Below are 18,536 nucleotides of genomic sequence, written 5' to 3'. Positions count from 1 at the left end.
GACTAGTTTTTAGTGATTCAAATTGTTTCTGAAAGGCTGTGCTAGTAAGTAACTTAGCATAATGTGGATTATCGATGATATTTGAAGTAATTCACCTCAACCCTGTTCACCCGAGTATTTCCCTGCTTAAGTTTCCCTGCATATGAGTTCTAAAATTATTGTAGTGATTGGTTCAAGGAAATATAAATTATTTGAAGTGACATAATTTATTTTCAGTCCAAATCCAAATATCATCTGTAAATATTATGTTATATAAAAATTGATATAAAAAATAACAGGAAAATATGAACCCATGAAAAATACTTAACTATAGTGATTATTTTGATAAAAAAACCCTGTTTGTTCCATATCACAGAATTTTTTAGAATATTTTAATGTGAAAACACAGATTTAATGTTTTAGTTATACTTATTAACAGCTTTATTATATATGTTAGAATGTCATAAACTTTTGCTAATTTTATACAACTAACTGTTTACCATGATATATCATTCCTCTTCATTATGGAATTCTTTTTCTTTTGTCGTCTTCTTTTCCGTAAATGTCCATATCTTATTCATGAAGCATAGTGGGGAGAAAAAAAACTAAAGTGCTCGATGTCTGTATCTTCTTCCAATTGATTTTCATTGTTAGAGTATCTGGTTTATACTGGCCCTTTACTTTTAAGACCACCTTCTGATTGTTATTTATGCATCTTTGTTATTTGCCTATGTTCATGGGATTCATTATGAACTTCTTAATTATGTATTGAGCATCTAAATAAGTTCCTTTGCTACTGGATTGTTCCACTGTGACGAGAGACCTAGCCCACTAGTTAGTGGCATGGCTTCTTCCATGCATTCACTTACGCCAAAAGACAAAGTGAAAAAAATGATAATCTAGTATCTATTGTATCACTATGATAATATATCAATATTTTTCCATCGCTATTCTTTGTGTTTTGCTCTCAATTTTTTTATTCTTTACTTTTTTCCAATTTCTTTCGCCTCATGTAAAGAGGATTCGAGTTTGGATTTTGCTTTGTTATCTCATTACAATAAGATTACTGTTAAGTCACTTATTACATTATAGGCATGTTCATGGCAAGCAAGTCCTGGTGGTCACCAACACTACTATCGCTCCGTTGTATCTTGATAAAACAATTTGGGCTTTAACTGACCGAAACCCTAATGTCAAAGTTGAGAGCGTAATTTTGCCTGATGGAGAGCAATATAAGAACATGGTAAGTATCCTATGTTTTTAGGACACTGTCATCTGGAATCAATTAATCAACGGCAACTTAGGTGCATTGGCATTATTTTATGTTTTCATAGGATACTCTCATGAAGGTTTTTGATAAAGCAATTGAGTCACGAATGGACCGACGCTGTACATTTGTGGCTCTTGGTGGTGGAGTCATTGGTGACATGTGTGGCTATGCCGCGGCTTCTTACCTGCGTGGAGTAAATTTCATTCAGATTCCTACCACTGTCATGGCACAGGTATGGCGCTGTTAGACTAATTGCATCTCGGATGGTTCATCATATTTTACAGCATTTAGTTTTCACTGTTATTCTGCTATGTTTCTCACCTCAGGTAGATTCTTCGGTTGGGGGTAAAACTGGAATCAACCACCCACTTGGTAAAAATATGATTGGAGCATTCTACCAACCACAATGTGTGCTCATAGACACTGACACTTTGAACACATTACCGGATCGAGAACTAGCATCTGGGCTTGCAGAAGTTATTAAATATGGGCTTATTCGAGATGCCGAATTTTTTGAGTGGCAGGAAAATAACATGCAGGCACTTATGGCAAGGTATAATTTATTTAGTCGTTTGTTGCATATTCATGTTGCCATTAAAACGGCAAGATGTGATTTGTTCGTTGGACGTTGAAATAAAAAAATAGTTGAATGAAACCTCGCTAAATTACTGAGACCTACGTTAATCAAAGAGTAGCTGCATAAAATGAGTGAAATAGATGAAAATCTCACTGCTTTTGTATAGAATATATATATATATATTTTTTTTGTATAGAAGATTTGTTTATCTGTTGTCCGTAAGTATGTGGTTTCGTTTGTGATGATTTGGCCTGTAATATAAAAGGGCTATCTCGTCTGCAGGGATTCCAGAGCATTTACCTATGCTATCAAGCGGTCGTGCGAAAATAAGGCTGAGGTTGTGTCCCTAGATGAGAAGGAAAGTGGATTGAGGGCAACATTGAACTTGGGTCACACTTTTGGTCACGTGAGTGTGATAATTTGATATCTGACGGATGATATTTACTTTTAGAAATACAGTCACGACATGCGATTTTCCTTGTGAAATGCAGCCACACTCCTGAATTCTAAATTTTATGCATTAAGTCATTTTCTGATGAGATATCCACTGATATTCACAGGCTATTGAGACTGGTGTGGGATATGGGCAGTGGCTTCACGGGGAAGCAGTTGCTGCTGGCACGGTATGTAGGTTGTTACTTTCTAATTTCTATAGACTATAACAGTTTCATATTATTGATTTGCGCTCTTTTTTAGCCTCATGAATGAACTCCTACTCCCCTGTATGATACAAACCTAGAAACTCCTAAGAAAACAAATTTTCCGCCACTGGCTTTAACTGGTTGGTTACAAATTTATTTATGCGGTTATGCTCAAGGATGCCATATTTTACAATTTCAGGTCATGGCAGTTGACATGTCTCGCCGACTCGGCTGGATTGACGATTCACTGGTAAAACGGGTGTATAATATCTTTCAACGAGCCAAGTTACCCACAGCCCCCGCAGAATCCATGAGTGTAGACATGTTTAAATCTGTGATGGCGGTAAGAAAGGACAAAGTCAAACACATACAACTCTCGTTAACATTCACGTTTTTGTTCTTGGTGTAATGCTGCTTTATGAAATGCAGGTGGATAAGAAGGTAGCCGATGGTTTGTTAAGGCTTATTCTGTTGAAAGGTCCACTCGGCAGTTGTGTCTTCACCGGTGAGTACGACAGGCAGGCCCTCGACGACACGTTGCGTGCATTTTGCAAGTCCTGATTTGATCTTGCTTGTAGCTATTTAACCATTGTCCTTGTGTGTGTAATTTTGCTTGCCAACTTCATCTATTCTTCTATGTGAACTCATTTTCCTTGTTTCTTTATGAGGTGTTTCTTGTACCATTACTGAGAGTTTTGTGTAAAAGACCTCACGTATTGTAATATTAGATGTTCTCATTGATGACTAATTAGCTGATGGTTACCAATCAATTTTCGCCTAGAGACTTTATATTCCAATTGAGACATCTCATTTTTCATTTTTTAAAATAATTTCAAAATATTATAAGTCGCACGGGCGTATGCGCACACATACACACATATATGTATATGTAGATACGCACACTATTGGGGAAGTCCATTAGACTTTACGTTTTATTTTGGTTGCCAAAAATTGGCCCCGTAATGAATTATCTATTAATCCGTGGGTAAATGTACATTTGCCATACCTGAAAAAAGAAAATAAAAATAGGAAACGCGTATACAAAATTGACAGTTTCTAATACCATTTTTAATCACAAGCATGAATGTCCTTTGAGGAATTAGTGCTTGATACGGTCAAAAAATGATATTATCCGATTTGAGGAGACCAGTAGTTGGCATCTCCGGCCTTCAGCTAATACTCAAACAACTCCAAACAATTAGCTGTATGGGTCTTCACCTACGTCACGAGCAAGCTTTAGGAGATGCAGGATACTGATGAAAGCTCTCAAACGCTCAGGTTAGCGATTATCCGATGAAAACTTTAAAAAAGAAGAGCAAATGATTATAATAATAGTAAGTTTCTTGTGATACGGTCTCACGAATCTTTATCCGTGAGACGAGTTATCCCTATGGATAACCCAAATAAGATATCCGTCTAACAAAATACGACCCGTGAAATTGTCTCACACAAGTTTTTGTCCTATAATAAAATGATAGAGATATTTATAATGTTTTTGGGCTTCACCTCTATGAGCATTGTTGAATTCAGGGGCTTTCATGAAGTCAAAAATAATTTGTGTGTGCATAGAATTGTAATACTTTTAACTCGAATAAAATATATTATACAATATATTTTTTACAAAAAAATAATAATTCACGCAATATTTCTTCATAATTTTTAACCAAAAAAATGTTTTTACAGCGAAAAATAATAGGTTGGACATAAAATTTAATATTTTTCATAAATCAGATTGGATTGGATCGGAGATCTCTCTCACATGGTTTTTTTGTCTTATTTATTTATTTGGTGTATGATGTGTTTTTTATTATACCCTGTTTACTTATACTAGTCATCGAAAAAAGCAATATTATCGTAATTCACTAACAAAAATTATTTGAATCTCATATAATCATAAATTTAAAAATTATTACAAAGTACGAGAGTGAACATAATTAAAATAATTCACTCGAAATGCATATTTTAGTAGTTTTACGTGTCTCTATTTCAAATTTAAAATATAAAAAACTCAGTTCACCAAGATATAAAAGTTGGAACAAGTTGGGACCCAATTGTCATAGCCCAACTAAAAACGAAGTCTTAACGCAGATGCAAATGCCCTAAGCCCGACGGCAAATTTAGGCCTGTTATTCCGGGTCCATCGGCCCAGTGATATTTTCTTCCCCGCTGGAAAATCGGGGATAGAAATTAGAAAAATGGAGAACGATTCAATGACAGCATTTCCCGGCTAAAGTAAGGTAGCCATTTCACTAGATTTCTCCCCGCATTTTCAATTCTCTCACTTCCATTGAACCTCCATTTTTCTCTCTCTCTCTGGATCTCGATCCCCCCATGTTCTCTCATTCCCCTCGACGGTTCTCGTTTTCTTCTTCCGATCTTAGGGTTAGGGTTTGAATTTGACAGTTTTTCTCGGTGTGTTGACAGGTTTTTCGATTGAAAGGGGAGCTTGTGAATCTATGTTGTCTTTTATTATGTGTCATTGGGTGTAAATTGATAATCGCGTGCGGCATCAGGTCTTCTGGAGAAGATCTGAGAGGTGGACGGTGTGTGTGTGTGTGTGAAGGAAGGTGGTGCGATTTTCCATCTGAAGAATGAGTGCGTCGAGATTCATCAAGTGTGTGACGGTGGGCGATGGTGCCGTTGGCAAGACCTGTCTCTTGATTTCCTACACCAGTAATACCTTCCCCACGGTATGTACACCCTTTTCTCGTTCCTTATCGTTTCTTGACATTCAGTAAATCTTGAGAAGTTGGTGAAATGAGGTGAAAAAATCTGAGCTTGCGTTTCCGTTTCTTGTCTGTTGATGGGAAGGAAAGATATCTGCTTACTTGTGACGTTGCATCTTGTGGAAGAATGTGTATTGTTAAATCTTCGAAAGAGAACCTCAGATCAGTTTTGATTGAATGTTGCTTGTTGGTTTTTTCCGTATGTAGATTATTTCAGATAGGTAATGAATAACATTTTTAAATGTATGATTTGCAATCTGTTTAACATCTTTATTTTATTATTTAAATCAAACAGGATTATGTGCCCACCGTATTCGACAATTTTAGTGCAAATGTGGTCGTTAACGGGAGCACTGTTAACCTAGGCCTCTGGGATACTGCAGGTAACTAGATATATCTTTCTTGATAACTATTCTTCCAAAATTTCTTATGCACGGGGTTCAATACGGAAATTTAGAAATGTTTCCATCTTGAAGTATAGCTGTTATAATTTATGAACCTGCAATTTTCATTTTATGAAACAGGACAGGAAGACTATAACAGATTAAGACCTTTGAGTTATCGTGGCGCTGATGTTTTCATTTTAGCATTTTCTCTCATTAGCAAAGCCAGCTACGAAAATGTTTCCAAAAAGGTAATTCATGGAATGTTCTCTAAAGATTTTCTTTTACTCCATTTCCTTCTTTACCATTTACTTTTATGCGCTTCACTTTTTCTTGGCTTTCTGAGATCATTCTGTTAATTTTTTTCCAGTGGATTCCCGAATTGAAGCATTATGCACCCGGTGTCCCTATCGTTCTCGTTGGTACAAAACTAGGTAAGGTTTCTTTGTTTATCTCTCTTCCCTGCCTCAGCACAAACCCCAACAGTTACAAATAAATAAAAATGGACAGAGATGCTGTCGTGGACATAATTTGTAGGTGCAGTTAGTAGTAGATCTGTTGCTGCCATGCTTTAGCTATAGCACAAAAGGTTACGGCATTTCTCGTAGGCTAGGTTCTTTTAGTTGTGATACGTTATATTCTTTGGAAATTAATGTACTGAAAATTAGGAAGTAGTTATGCTCTGTCCTTTTTCATTGTTTGTATTACTGTTTTTTGTGATGTCAGTTTCAAGTTAAGTGATGCTCAGATTTTAGGCTCTTGTTCTTTTAAAAATTTCAAGATACCATGTTTCCATCCATAATGTTTACTTTTAAAAAAATTTCCCCCTCTGATTAAATTGCACGTAGAAGAAAACAAACAGCTTGATTGGAATTATGGGAGCTTTGTCAGTGCTTCCTTGGATGCTGTGTTAATGTTTTTTGACAATTTTGTGCTATGCTTTTGTGTTTATGATTTCTCTTTTCTGAATGAGTCTGTAGAGCTCTATAAGAAGTATTTTTGCGAGTATTTGGTTGTTGCATATGGTGTTTTATGATCTTATATGGTGTAAGTTAAACAATTGTAGGATTCTCTTATGGCACAATTGTGTTACTCGTTCAAAAATGAATATTGCTTATACTTTAAATGAAGATTTTATTTGTTGATCATTGAATGAGTTTGTCGGATTCAGATCTTCGGGATGACAAGCAGTTCTTTGTTGACCATCCAGGCGCTGTACCGATCACTACCGTACAGGTGAGGCTTCACCTATGCTGCTCTCTTTGCCATCTACTTTCCTGATTAATTCTAAACAAAAAAAGACTAAAATCATCTTTTCTTCTTCCTATTTCTGAACATGATTATAATGCCATATCTCAAACGTGCAGGGGGAGGAGCTGAAAAAGATGATTGGTTCTCCTGCTTACATTGAATGTAGTTCAAAAACACAACAGGTATTCTCAAGATTCAATATTCAACTTTCTAGTTTCTTTTATTCGTACCCGTCACTCTTTCAACGCTCTGTACTCATTTACCCCATTATGTTTTCCCAACAGAATGTCAAAGCAGTTTTCGATGCTGCTATCAAAGTCGTGCTCCAGCCACCCAAGCAAAAGAAAAAGAAGAATAAGGCTCAAAAGGCCTGTTCTATATTGTGATCAGCATTAGGCACAATAAGGACAATAACCCACCATTGTTCTCCTCCATCAACTTCATGTGCTTTTCCCTCCTCAAAGTAGGAACCGTAGTCTGCCTTCGCTTGCCCCAAGTTCTAGCAATTCGTATAGATGGCTTAAACCCGAATTGTTAAGTCATATCTAGTCACTTGCCCATTGTGTTTTCATTTGTTTTCTCTTGTTAACTGGACCAAGAAAATTGTTGAGTTGGTGGTTAATGTTAATTGTTCTTGCATCCGTCCTTTGTACCATGATCATGCTGACCACTTATTTGACCAATGCTTGACATGCTATCCACTCACGGGAATGGAAACGAAATAGTACAATTTTTTGGCCATACTTATATATTTTATCTGTTATTATTATTTCCTACACACTAAGACGCCGACCGGCTGCACTACTTTATAGTTTATGTATTTCATTTCATTGGCCAACATGTCTCTTTTCTTGAGAAACAGAATAAAGTTTGGTCGGATAAGATTCTCGGTGGATCACAACCACTTTCTTTTTCATAAAAAAGAGAGAGAATCCAAATCTACTTTTTAGATTATATTTCGTCACAATTCCATCGGTTTTAACTTTTAAGGCCTCGAAATAATATTAGATATACTTAATTCCCAAACACACGTGGCCCCTTATATTTACAATTTCAGTCCTTTGACTTTTAATATTTAATTACACTTTTTGCTGACAATTTTGGTTAAAACCCTATCCGTACAGATTTCAAAAGATAACTTTTTTAAATAAAAAAAATTACCTCTATCCGTACTCCTAGCTAGCGCCACTAAACATGCGTTGCAGGCATAATGTGATATTGTTTAGATTATTATTTAATTTTTTATAACTTCTCATAAAAAAATTTCACACATTTAAAAATTCAAAATTCTGGATAAATATAAAGAAACTATTTTAGTAATTTTAAAATTTTCAAATAAAGATTTTTGGATTTTTAAATATAGAGTATATCTCCCTGATTCCATGAAATATGTGAAATTCATATGATCTTATTATGTGTTTTGATTGATGTATTTAATTTGGAGAATATATTGATTTGATAAATATTTTGGAATATATTTCAAACAACAATTTATGCTTGGTGCATTTGAAATTTTCTAAAATTATTGTTGAAATGATTTAAAATTTTATAGTGTTGATTTGAAATTCATATGTCAATCCAAAAAAAAAAAATCAAGATATTTGAAACGAGATATTGAACTTATAAAAATAATAATAGAGCCAGGGGCATTTGACCCAGATTGTGGAAATATAAAACCCAGATTTAATTTTAAAAAATCCAAAACTATTCAAACCAATAAAGTAAAGGAAACTAACTCTAAAAACAAAAATTAATAAAAATAAATGAATTTTGCATAAAAAAAAATATTTAATATTTTGTCCTCCGCAATTTACGCCAAATGCTGCTCAGGTCCCACCAATAATATCACGCCACGTTTATCTTTATGCAGTTATTCGAAATTGTTCCCCAAAGAATTGGCGGGCACAAATATATTTCAAAAATTTTCCCCCAAAAACAAGCTGCTTACGTCTCTCTCATTTCCCTCCTTTTTCCCCGTCCTCTCTTCCTTAAATATTCTTTTTGTTCTTAATTTTTCTTCGGTTTCTGCTTATGGCTCTGTTTTCAGAAGGATTAGTGAAGGTTTTTCATCTGAATTCTCGATTTTTTTGGCTTGATTAAGTTTATTTGATTGGTCTCTGTGTTTTTCAAAAATATGTATTTAGGATTCTGATGATTGTGTTATGTTTGTTGTATGTTTTGATTGTGTTTGTCATGTGGCAATGGCTTTCCTATCGTGTATCTATCACGTGTAGTTTTTTTTTTCCTGCTGATTATGACTGCTTGATTTTTACGCGATGAAGAAAATGATTTAGCTGAAATGGGTACCGTTTCGCAGTTTTGTTGTATAGAGGGTCTCAGAATTTGCTTTGTAATTGGTTATTTCAGTGGTGCTGATTTTGGTTGTGAATGGTTCGATGAAAGGTAATCTAAATTTGAGAGTTATCATCCTTGAGAAGTAAGAGATTCAAACAATGGGGAAGGTGTCGTCAAATGAAAGGCAGTCCAGAAGTGGGAGACAGAAAAGAAAGTCGAAAAATACAAACAATAAGTATTTGAAGCCGGGGGCTCTTGCCCAGCTTAGAAATAGCAAGGCATCAGCTTCTAAGTCTTGGATGGACCTTGGGAAGAAAAGAGTCGGGGTTGTAGATTCCAAGCACACTGCAGGCGATGATGTCAAGATCTTCTAAATAAGAACATTGATAAAAGCCCCAAACTTTTGTCGCCTGAGAGATTCGAGTTCGCTCCAGGAAATGGGCATAGTGATGTACTTAATCAGAATAATTTACAGAGAACTCCAAAGACGCCTTGTGCCGCAGAACATGTTTTTGAGTCAAGGCTGGAGTCTCTTCCAATTGATTTACTGGTATCTATTAACTTCACTCTTTAGCTTAACAATGCTATGTGTGAATTGTGCAAATATTCGACAATGTAGGTTTTTCTGCTGACATATTCCTTCTGTCTATTTGTTGGAGTGTTAGAGTCTCTTTGTTGGCTGTTAGAGTAGTTGCCAATTTCTTCACCGGCGCATACAGATTCCTTGGACCATTGCTGTTTGTCATGTATTTTCACTTTGAAGTCAAAAGTTGTGAACTTGCTGATTCTTTTGGTTCTTTTTACAATGCTGTACTTGGATAACTCTGTCATTTTGGATTAAATGCCATTTTTCAAAATACTTTGTCTTGTTATTGTTTTACAACCCCAAACTTCTGATGTACAGATTTACTAAATAGACTTGCAAATGTTCCTCTGAGAGAGCTTATATGTCGTTGATGACTGATCACTAATTAAAAAATACTTAAGATTTCCGGAAAACATGTTTTGAGTTGGCATGGTTAATAAAAACAGCTATTGCACGTTACCCCGACTTTTGAGGAATTTATGTATTTGTTTAACAAATCATATTTGGAATCCCCTTTCTTGCTCCAAAGTGTTTTCTAGTTACCACAAGTGTTTCTTGACTCTATAAAAAATCTGAAATTGCAAAATAAAAGAACGAAGCACTACGGAAACTCTTCTCTCTAAAGACGTGGAAGCACATTGATATCTTGACTCTCAAACAAGTAGATACATGTTTCTTTAGGATCAGTATTTCCTGAATTTTCCTTTGCCGTGCATTTTTTTATCAGCTTAGTTGTAATCTACTGTTCCTGAACATCTGTTTCTTAATTTCTAAGGATCTGTGTTTAACTAGTATATTATCATGAAGGTCAAAATACTTTGCCACCTCCACCATGATCAACTCAGAGCAGTTTTCCATGTCTCTGAAAAAATTAGGAAGGCAGTAAGTTCTATTCCATAACACTTTGTTATTTACCCTGCCACTTTATTTTTAAAGTAACACGATGACATCTATTTAATGATTTGACTGGTCCAGGTCGTTATAGCGAGGCAATTCCACTTTAATTACACCACTCCAGATAGAGCAAGGCAAGAGATGCTAAAAATAACAACTCCACTACCGACTGATCATTGGCCCTTTCGGAGGTTTCTTTGTTTGTTTCTTTTTTGTTTTTAATTTAAATCAGTCATGGTCAATGGATAATATTTTGTTTCCCCTTAAGAAGTCTACTATAAACACCAAATGTTGAAACATATTGGAACCATTTGCAGCAAGGGAGGTGGAAAAGGAGTGTGGATTGGCAGTCCACACTCACCCAAGGCACCGAAGCATGGCCCTCGTCCCCCTTCTCGTCTAAAATGCACTGAGATGCGCCAAATTGCAGCTGTTCTCTTCCAAGAATCCCCATTTTCTTCAAAATGTTTGGTGCCATCGTTTTTGCCGAAACCTGTCTGCAAATCCTTGGCTTCTAATAGAGCCCTATTCTACGAGGATGAACTGTGTCAAGCAGTTGCGCAAAACAATCTTCGTTGATTTTTGCTATGGTTGTTTTCTGTTATTGTTTTTGTTCCATATATGTGTATAGCTAGAACATTGGCATGATTGCTTTTGGTATAGTTTCTGGAGATTTGGAGTAGGCCGGCCTGGTGAAATTTTTGTAGTCAATTTAGGTGCTTGTGAATTTTGGGGCCTAAAGATTCTGTTAGATTTAGATTGGTTAGTAGTATTTGGTTCTTGAGGTGAATAATGTAACATATTAGCAATATGTACAGTTTTTTTGGATTTTTTTATTTTAGTATTGGATTTTCAACTATCTTAGCATGCACATTATAATCAATACATTCTTGTAGACTCGTGGTCTATGTCTTTAAATAATAATAATCATAAAAAATTAGGCCTCGCCTTGTATCGACTTCTAATTTTTCATATTAATTATTAGCAATATGCTTTTAGGAATTTTTTTTAAAAAAAATACAACATTCATCAAGATTGTCTCAGCAAGTCATAATACACTTCAAACAGCAAAGGTGGAATACCACCATTGAACCATTCAATATTCGATAAAGAAGATAGCGCTTCACTAGCTAGACAATATGCTGACTCGTTTGCCGCAGTGATAGGAAATCTGCCGAATCAAGAAGTGATTGAACTTCTATACTAAAATACCATCTGGACCATGATTTCAATCGGTTGAATTACTGTTTGAACAGTCTAAAACCCTTGTGGATCACGAACTAATGCACCAACGTCGAACTAGTTACATGAATCATGATACATCAAATACTGCATCAAAGCCCAATCTTAGCTGATTTGGAGAAAGAGGTTTCCAAACACAATGTGGGATAAGTCGTTTTGAAGAATTCAGTGTGTCTCATACCAAAAAACTTCTTCGGAAGTCATCTACAAAGATATTGCCCAATCGATTTGAATCCTCCCAACTGATTATAATGTGCAAGTGCATTAGTAAGACTGATAGATCTAACACAGTAGTCGTATTCAACTGGTTAACAAGACAAGACGAATCTTTAAAATATTTTTCATTCATGTTTTCTTATTCTATTAGAAATACTTAAACCTTCCTATTTTAAATTGATTTTCCATAAACAAAGAACATTTTCATTACCTAAGAATAAAGAGAGAGGGATTCATTTCCTTGTACTAAAATTGTGCTATGATAAGGTACGGTTTATATTTTTTTTAAGAGGCACTTTAGGTTTTGTATTTCATGATTCCGGGACAAATATACAATATTTAATAAAAATATTACCACCACTAAATTTTTAAATGGATGAGCTTATTGAGGACTTCTGAAAACATGTCTTTGATATTTCTTCTTATATAGAAAATTGAACACTTAAATGAGTTTATAATGACATAAAATGCACTCTTATAAAAATCGGTTTTGCATTTTCATAAAATAAAGCAAATACGAAGTATTTGTTAGTTGATATAAGAGTTCGTTATGTTGTGGCGTTTACATGTGCATGAGATGTGATGAATATATAGATACAATCATCAACAGGAACACAAAAAAAAGTGATATTTAGAACAAAATGCTACGTGTGTACCATGAATAATCTTATACGACAAAAATCAACTCTTGAACATGTTGAAATCACCTCTATATTCTAGATAGCAGTGCATAGATGAATCAGACCATAATAATAATTCTTAGGTTGAACTAGTGACAAATACTTGTAGAGCCAATTTTTTCTAATAATTTTTTGGGCTTGAATCAATTAGTACATAAATTATTTAGAACAATTATTACATGTCAATTGACAAAAAAAATCTATTTAGTTTAACGTAGATTTCTATCATGATTTTTATTTAATTAAAAGATATTTTTGTCAATTGATTTAGAATGATTAAAGCAAATTATAATCTCTATATTATCTAAGAACAGAAGTAACACTCATGTTCTTATTCTCACCATATTTTCAAATTTTGAACATCCAATCCTTATCTATATTTTGAAAGTATAGTTATGTTATACATTAATTATTATTTATTTAAAGTATGGTATTAAAGATAAATCGGCTATTTTTTTAGGAAAAAATTAATGACAATAGTAAATATTTTATTCTTATTTAGATTATTTATTTTTTTAGTAATTTTAGAGTAAGTTTTTTGTTTTTCTTCTAATCTTGTATTTGAGTTTTATTTAATTCTATCAAAATTTTCTAGCAAAAAGTTAATGTGAAACAATTTGAAATACAAAGATAAGATCTTCTTAATGATAATTTGGAGATAAATTATATCATCACCATATGTCAAAATTTTAAAAGTAAAACTTGATATAAATCACCTTATAAATCATTAAAGATTTTTCGATTTTTAAAAACATAGGCTTTGTTTTTATAAATAAAAGATATCGGATTTTAAATATCGATTATTTTACTTCTTTGTTTTTTTTTTCGAGATATAAAATATTATTTGTTCCGATATAAATAAATAAAATTAACCTTTATCTTTTTATCTTGATACTAAATACGTATATCCTAATTAAATCCGAGCTGTAATTATATTGTCGTAGGAAACTAATTCCCCGCTTCATTGCTCTATATATGCGGGGAGACTAGAACACTGCACTTTTATTTGCTTCCGAACAAGAAAACGGGCGGAGATAGGCGATTTCGATTTCGAGTGGGAATTTTTGGGTTTTCTTTAATCGATTCGATTGTGTTGGTGGGTTTGATGTTCAGTTGCCTGACCTATTTTTTTGTTTTCTGCAATGGCTACTGCTTCTGACTCCTCCGCCTCTGTTCAATCTGTAAATTCTGTTATTGATCGCCATTCACGGCTCGCGTCGCCTTGTTCATGTTCGAGTATCTCTGATCAGAAGCACGTTTTGCCTTCTGAAATTTTCCTAAACCAATTAATCGCACCACCTGCTAGTTTCTTGGCCGAGGATGGTCAGGCTGAGGGAAGTGAGAATGTTGGTGTAACCAAGAAGTGTGTTTGGAACAATCCTGCTAATGGTGTTGCTCCGCAGGTTGGTGCTTTGATGGGGACAGCATCTTGGCCTGATTTCTCCAAATCAGCTCGTGCTTCCACGAAGGCTTCTTCGAGTTCGACTGATTCTCTTGAAGAACTCTCTCACGAACCAATCATTCTGTCACAGGTTTATTATTTCTGTCATTGTTGTTCTCTATATTTTGGCCCTTTTAATCTACCTGTTCAATTTATCTGATGTTCTTAGTTGCTTGGGTTTTATTATATATGCTTCTAGTGCTATTATGAACTCGATGATCAAGTTTTCGTACAAGTTAGACTGCTTTCCTTACGAAATTTTCTTTTTGTGAATAATAGGGGACGTCAGTTGACTCTTGGTCTTCACAGGAAGTAGCAACAAATTCAGCTTCGAACCATGAATCTCCTATCCGCCAGTGTTCTCCGGAGCTAGGTGGTGACAGGACAAGTCACAGAAACATAACAGCCAACGGCAGCTTTTCTCAAGCACCAAATTCACACAGTTCTGTGGTTGAAGCGTCTCCTTTTAAGCCAGTGAAGTCCAGCATCTCTTCGGGGGTATCTCCTAGGGACAACACACGTTGGGATGTTGGACAGAGAGGAGGATCTCACAGTGGGCATGAGCCACACCATCCGCGTGGTCCTTTTAGAAGGAACAACAGTGGACCGCAACTTCAAGGGAATGGTTCTTCTAATCATGGCCATGGTAGCAAACGATACCAGGAACGTTGGATTGATGATTGGAGCTATAACCATCAATCTTTTGGCAGCAGAGTAAACCTTGCACCCCAGCAGAGTGTCGCCTCTCGGCCCTTCATACGTGGTCCAGTTTCAAGTGCTCCTTTTATTCCTCCACCTCCCCCTGTGGGTGCGCGGCCCTATGGTCCCCCAGTGTTCTACAATGGTGAGGTTTGCTGCTTTGAGATACTTGCTTCTGTAGATTATCTTGCGTGCTAATTATATTTTGTTTCAATTTGCAGATGCTTCATCTTTTACGTATTTTGCTCTTGGACCCCACCCAGGTTCACCCGGGCACATGCCTATGTTTCCATATGCACCAATGTCGTCTCCCATACCTGATCCTCACTTGCCTTCCAAAATTGTGAAACAGATAGATTATTATTTTTGGTATGTTATTTTTGTTATGCATACTAAATGATTCATCCGCTCATTGCTGTCTATTTGCGCATGGTATCAACGCTTGGATTTTCACATGTATCTTGCAGTGATGATAATTTGGTGAAGGACACATATTTGCGCCAGAAAATGGATGTGGATGGATGGGTTCCCATAAACTTAATAGCAAGCTTTAAGAAAGTAAGTCGGTCAAATTAATGAAAAATTTCCTGCTTATGCTTATTTCTTTATCCATTTTATCTAAACTTAAACTTGCGATTCTTTTTGATTGTTGGTACATAGAAGAGAAATTTTGAGGCTCTAGATCAGAAAGTTGAAAATATCAAAAGCTTGATTCTTTAATTGGAATTTAGTGAGCAATATAGGTTAAGAATTTTGAAATGTTTCGGTTTTGTTAGATTATTCTTGGATGAAATAAAATGACAATTGATATCTAACTGTAATACGCTTGAGTTTATCAGAAGATTTATATTGATATGGAAATGGTAAATTTGTATGACCAAGAATGCACATTAGAATCATGGTACACTCTTTTTAGTTGGTTTCATTAGGTAACAATGATACTATTTTGAGAATGAAGTAGCTTGGACGGGTTAGTTATTCATGTAAGTTGTCTTTGGAGTGGAATTTGGAGATGCCTGATCGGATCAAAATCATCTCTGGCTGAAAATCTTGCCTGCCATGATTTGAAACACCAAATCGACTGTTAGTGCTGCCATTTAACCTCTTATCATAGTCACAGAGGCAGCTGGATATTTTATGGCTGATCATATCAAACTTTTTAAATGATTTGCCACCTATTACGATGAGACTTAACTATGAATACTAATATTATACATTCTCAATTTTTCAGATTAGGGAGCTGACAGACAATGTCCAACTTATATTGGATGCTTTGCGAGCTTCGAATGTGGTGGAAATACAGGTGAAATGTATCGCATATTTGATCTTCGCAATACCACTTTTCTTATAGTAAATCTTTTACTAGTAGTGTAGTCCAAAATTTTACTGAAAAAACAAGTGAATATGCGATTAACTTATGAGCAAAATCTGTTAATATCCCCTTTTCAGCTTTCTCATGCGACTTGTTCTATATCTATAGACTTGTTATCCTTTGGGTATTTTGTAGACATTTCATCCCACGACATGCACTTTAGATAGAGTATTGGTGGTTTCTAACTCATCTAGGCGATTTTTTTTCTTACTCTTGCAGGGAGAAAAGGTGAGGAGGAAGGGTAATTGGAGAAAATGGATAATGCCAACCTTCTTGTATTCTACATGATCAAGTCCTCAATTTCTTTAATGAGCAATATAGGTTAAGAAGTAAAATCATTGAACGAGGAAACAACTGGTTCTTTAGTGGTTTTTTTAAAATACAATTGTGCATTTTACGATGTCCTTTTACCAAGTACTCTAATATTTTGCCAAAAATATTAATTTTCCGTCAAAATGTTATTTCTAAAAAAGAAAATATAATTAATATTGAAATATATGTACTACAATAAATGATAATTTCAATTATTGTTTGTATTGATTATATCAATTCATTTAGTTCAAATTTGAATTTAATTCATTTTTATATTAATTCAAATATAATTTATATTATTTATTTTTTATTCAAATTGAAACTAAACTTTATTGAAAATATAAACTAAAAATTTTTACATTGATTATATCAATCAATTTAATTTGTGATATGATTTGTGTTACTATGATATATTTAATTTTTATTACAAACTGTATAAATAATTTTAAACACAAATGATTACAAATGATATATATATATATATATATATATATATATATCCTGCACACCTACGTGCACACCTCTGTGAGCACCGATGAGGTGTCACTCATCCATTCGATGTGTAATTTTTCTATATTTCATCACATCCAATAGATGAGTGACACCTCATCGGTGCTCACAAAAGTGTGTACGGTAGGTGTGCAGGATATCAAAATTAATTATATGTGTGTGTACTGTAATAAATGATCACTTTAATTATTGTTTGCATTGATTATCAATTCATTTAATTCAATTTTGAATTTATTTAATTTTTGTATTACAAATGTAATTTATGTATTATATGTTTTTTATTTTTTTACTCAAATTGAAACTAATCGAAGATAGCCTAAATTGGGGCAATCCATGGTATTTTTCGATTTCTAGATAATTCAATGTTAAGTGTTGTACAATTATGCCAAGGAAATGGGAATCATGCTGGCTGCGGATCAACTTTTGAAAACTAGATAGATATCGAGCACATAATTAAACAAGAATAAAATGTTATAAAATATTTTGAAATATTTATACAGATGGATTTATTTATATATTTCGAGCATGTTTTAGTTTGATATTTTTGAGTATAAGAATAATGTGGGAGCATGTTTTAGTTTGATATTTCGGAGAATATATCACCCAAATAAATCATATACTCTTGCTAATATACTATCCTCCAAAAATTAGATTTACTAGTATTTATCCATTATATACTATCCTCCAAAAATTAGATTAACTTATGAGCAAAATCTGTTAATATCCCCTTTTCAGCTTTCTCATCCGTCTTGTTCTATATATCTATATATCCTTTGGGTATTTTGTAGACATTTCATCCCACAACATGCACTTAGATAGAGCATCGGTGCTTTCTAACTTATCTAGGCGATTTTTTTCTTACTCTTGCAGGGAGGAAAGGTGAGGAGGAAGGGTAACTGGAGAAAATGGATAATTCCAACCATCATGTTTCCTACAGATCAAGTCCTCATTCTCTCAAATATTTCTAGTCTGCATATACATGATGAAAAGACAAACACGTAGTTTCTAGCGATACTATTATCATAGGTGGGGACTTTGAACACACAACAACTCTATATTTTAGGCTGCTTTTCAGAGTTTGTGGTGGTCTCTAACTCATCTAGGCGATTTTTTTTCTTACTCTTGCAGGTAGAATAGGTGAGTAGAAGGGTTACTGGAGAAAATGGATAATGCCAACTATCCTGTATTCTACAGGATCAAGTCCTCATCTCTCAATATTTCTAATCTGCATATACATGATAAAAAGACTAACACAATTTCTAGCTCTATTTTAGCCACCGTCGGAAGATATTGGTTTACTTCCACTTATTTCTTATAGTCGTTGGTATTTAGTTGGATTCGTGATTGTCCAGAGTCTATTGCCTCTCTTTTTTTTTATTTTTTTTCCCCAGAAACATCTTATCTATATTGAAATATTGGATATGAATATTTTCTGTTTGGTTTTTATGTGATTTATTTTTAC

General features: G+C 34.4%; 4 protein-coding genes across 5 annotated transcripts; all 4 read left to right on the top strand.

Annotated features, from left to right (window-relative positions):
* The first annotated feature begins 883 nt into the window (after positions 1–883).
* On the top strand, positions 884–3,215 carry LOC142534989 (3-dehydroquinate synthase, chloroplastic-like). Its single transcript, XM_075641639.1, has 7 exons — positions 884–1,222; positions 1,314–1,481; positions 1,576–1,802; positions 2,109–2,232; positions 2,387–2,449; positions 2,667–2,810; positions 2,897–3,215. The coding sequence occupies exons 1-7, from the start codon at positions 899–901 to the stop codon at positions 3,026–3,028; spliced, it is 1,182 nt and encodes a 393-aa protein (XP_075497754.1). The 5' UTR covers positions 884–898; the 3' UTR covers positions 3,029–3,215.
* A 1,382-nt stretch (positions 3,216–4,597) lies between these two features.
* Positions 4,598–7,469, top strand: LOC142534990 (rac-like GTP-binding protein ARAC6). Of its 2 annotated transcripts, none has more exons than XM_075641640.1 (8): positions 4,598–4,704; positions 4,892–5,157; positions 5,489–5,576; positions 5,718–5,827; positions 5,947–6,010; positions 6,748–6,812; positions 6,944–7,009; positions 7,112–7,469. In XM_075641640.1, exons 2-8 carry the CDS (start codon positions 5,059–5,061, stop codon positions 7,211–7,213), a joined length of 594 nt encoding a protein of 197 aa, XP_075497755.1. In that variant the 5' UTR covers positions 4,598–4,704; positions 4,892–5,058; the 3' UTR covers positions 7,214–7,469. The 2 variants fall into 2 exon arrangements, with proteins under 2 accessions (XP_075497755.1, XP_075497756.1); XM_075641641.1 differs by having other exon boundaries at positions 4,650–4,699.
* Positions 7,470–8,769: 1,300 nt separating this feature from the next.
* LOC142534994 (F-box protein At4g35930-like) lies at positions 8,770–11,402 on the top strand. The gene is given in 6 exon segments (XM_075641646.1): positions 8,770–8,888; positions 9,195–9,488; positions 9,491–9,672; positions 10,516–10,590; positions 10,684–10,793; positions 10,920–11,402. Coding segments are annotated over 5 exon segments (837 nt in total). The 5' UTR covers positions 8,770–8,888; positions 9,195–9,280; the 3' UTR covers positions 11,182–11,402.
* Positions 11,403–13,882: 2,480 nt separating this feature from the next.
* LOC142534993 (la-related protein 1C-like) lies at positions 13,883–18,076 on the top strand. The gene is made up of 6 exons (XM_075641645.1): positions 13,883–14,272; positions 14,461–15,025; positions 15,102–15,249; positions 15,348–15,438; positions 16,112–16,183; positions 17,945–18,076. Exons 1-6 carry the CDS (start codon positions 13,883–13,885, stop codon positions 18,074–18,076), a joined length of 1,398 nt encoding a protein of 465 aa, XP_075497760.1.
* The last annotated feature ends 460 nt before the right edge of the window (positions 18,077–18,536 follow it).

The sequence above is a fragment of the Primulina tabacum genome, unplaced genomic scaffold, assembly GCF_025594145.1.
Source record: "Primulina tabacum isolate GXHZ01 unplaced genomic scaffold, ASM2559414v2 Contig777, whole genome shotgun sequence".
NCBI lineage: Eukaryota > Viridiplantae > Streptophyta > Magnoliopsida > Lamiales > Gesneriaceae > Primulina > Primulina tabacum.
Note: the sequence above shows the minus strand (reverse complement) of the source record. Positions and strands in the feature narration are given on the sequence as shown.

Excerpts from the sequence above, each read along its gene's own strand:
- LOC142534993 (XM_075641645.1), top strand. The coding sequence starts at position 13,883 with ATGGCTACTGCTTCTGACTCCTCCGCCTCTGTTCAATCTGTAAATTCT. Across the intron at positions 15,250-15,347 it reads CAGATAGATTATTATTTTTG|TGATGATAATTTGGTGAAGG; the intron begins GTATGTTATTTT and ends TGTATCTTGCAG. Across the intron at positions 16,184-17,944 it reads CGAATGTGGTGGAAATACAG|GGAGGAAAGGTGAGGAGGAA; the intron begins GTGAAATGTATC and ends TTACTCTTGCAG.
- LOC142534989 (XM_075641639.1), top strand. The coding sequence starts at position 899 with ATGATAATATATCAATATTTTTCCATCGCTATTCTTTGTGTTTTGCTC. Across the intron at positions 1,223-1,313 it reads GAGAGCAATATAAGAACATG|GATACTCTCATGAAGGTTTT; the intron begins GTAAGTATCCTA and ends ATGTTTTCATAG. Across the intron at positions 2,811-2,896 it reads TGTTTAAATCTGTGATGGCG|GTGGATAAGAAGGTAGCCGA; the intron begins GTAAGAAAGGAC and ends TATGAAATGCAG.
- LOC142534990 (XM_075641640.1), top strand. The coding sequence starts at position 5,059 with ATGAGTGCGTCGAGATTCATCAAGTGTGTGACGGTGGGCGATGGTGCC. Across the intron at positions 5,158-5,488 it reads CCAGTAATACCTTCCCCACG|GATTATGTGCCCACCGTATT; the intron begins GTATGTACACCC and ends TAAATCAAACAG. Across the intron at positions 6,011-6,747 it reads TCTCGTTGGTACAAAACTAG|ATCTTCGGGATGACAAGCAG; the intron begins GTAAGGTTTCTT and ends TGTCGGATTCAG.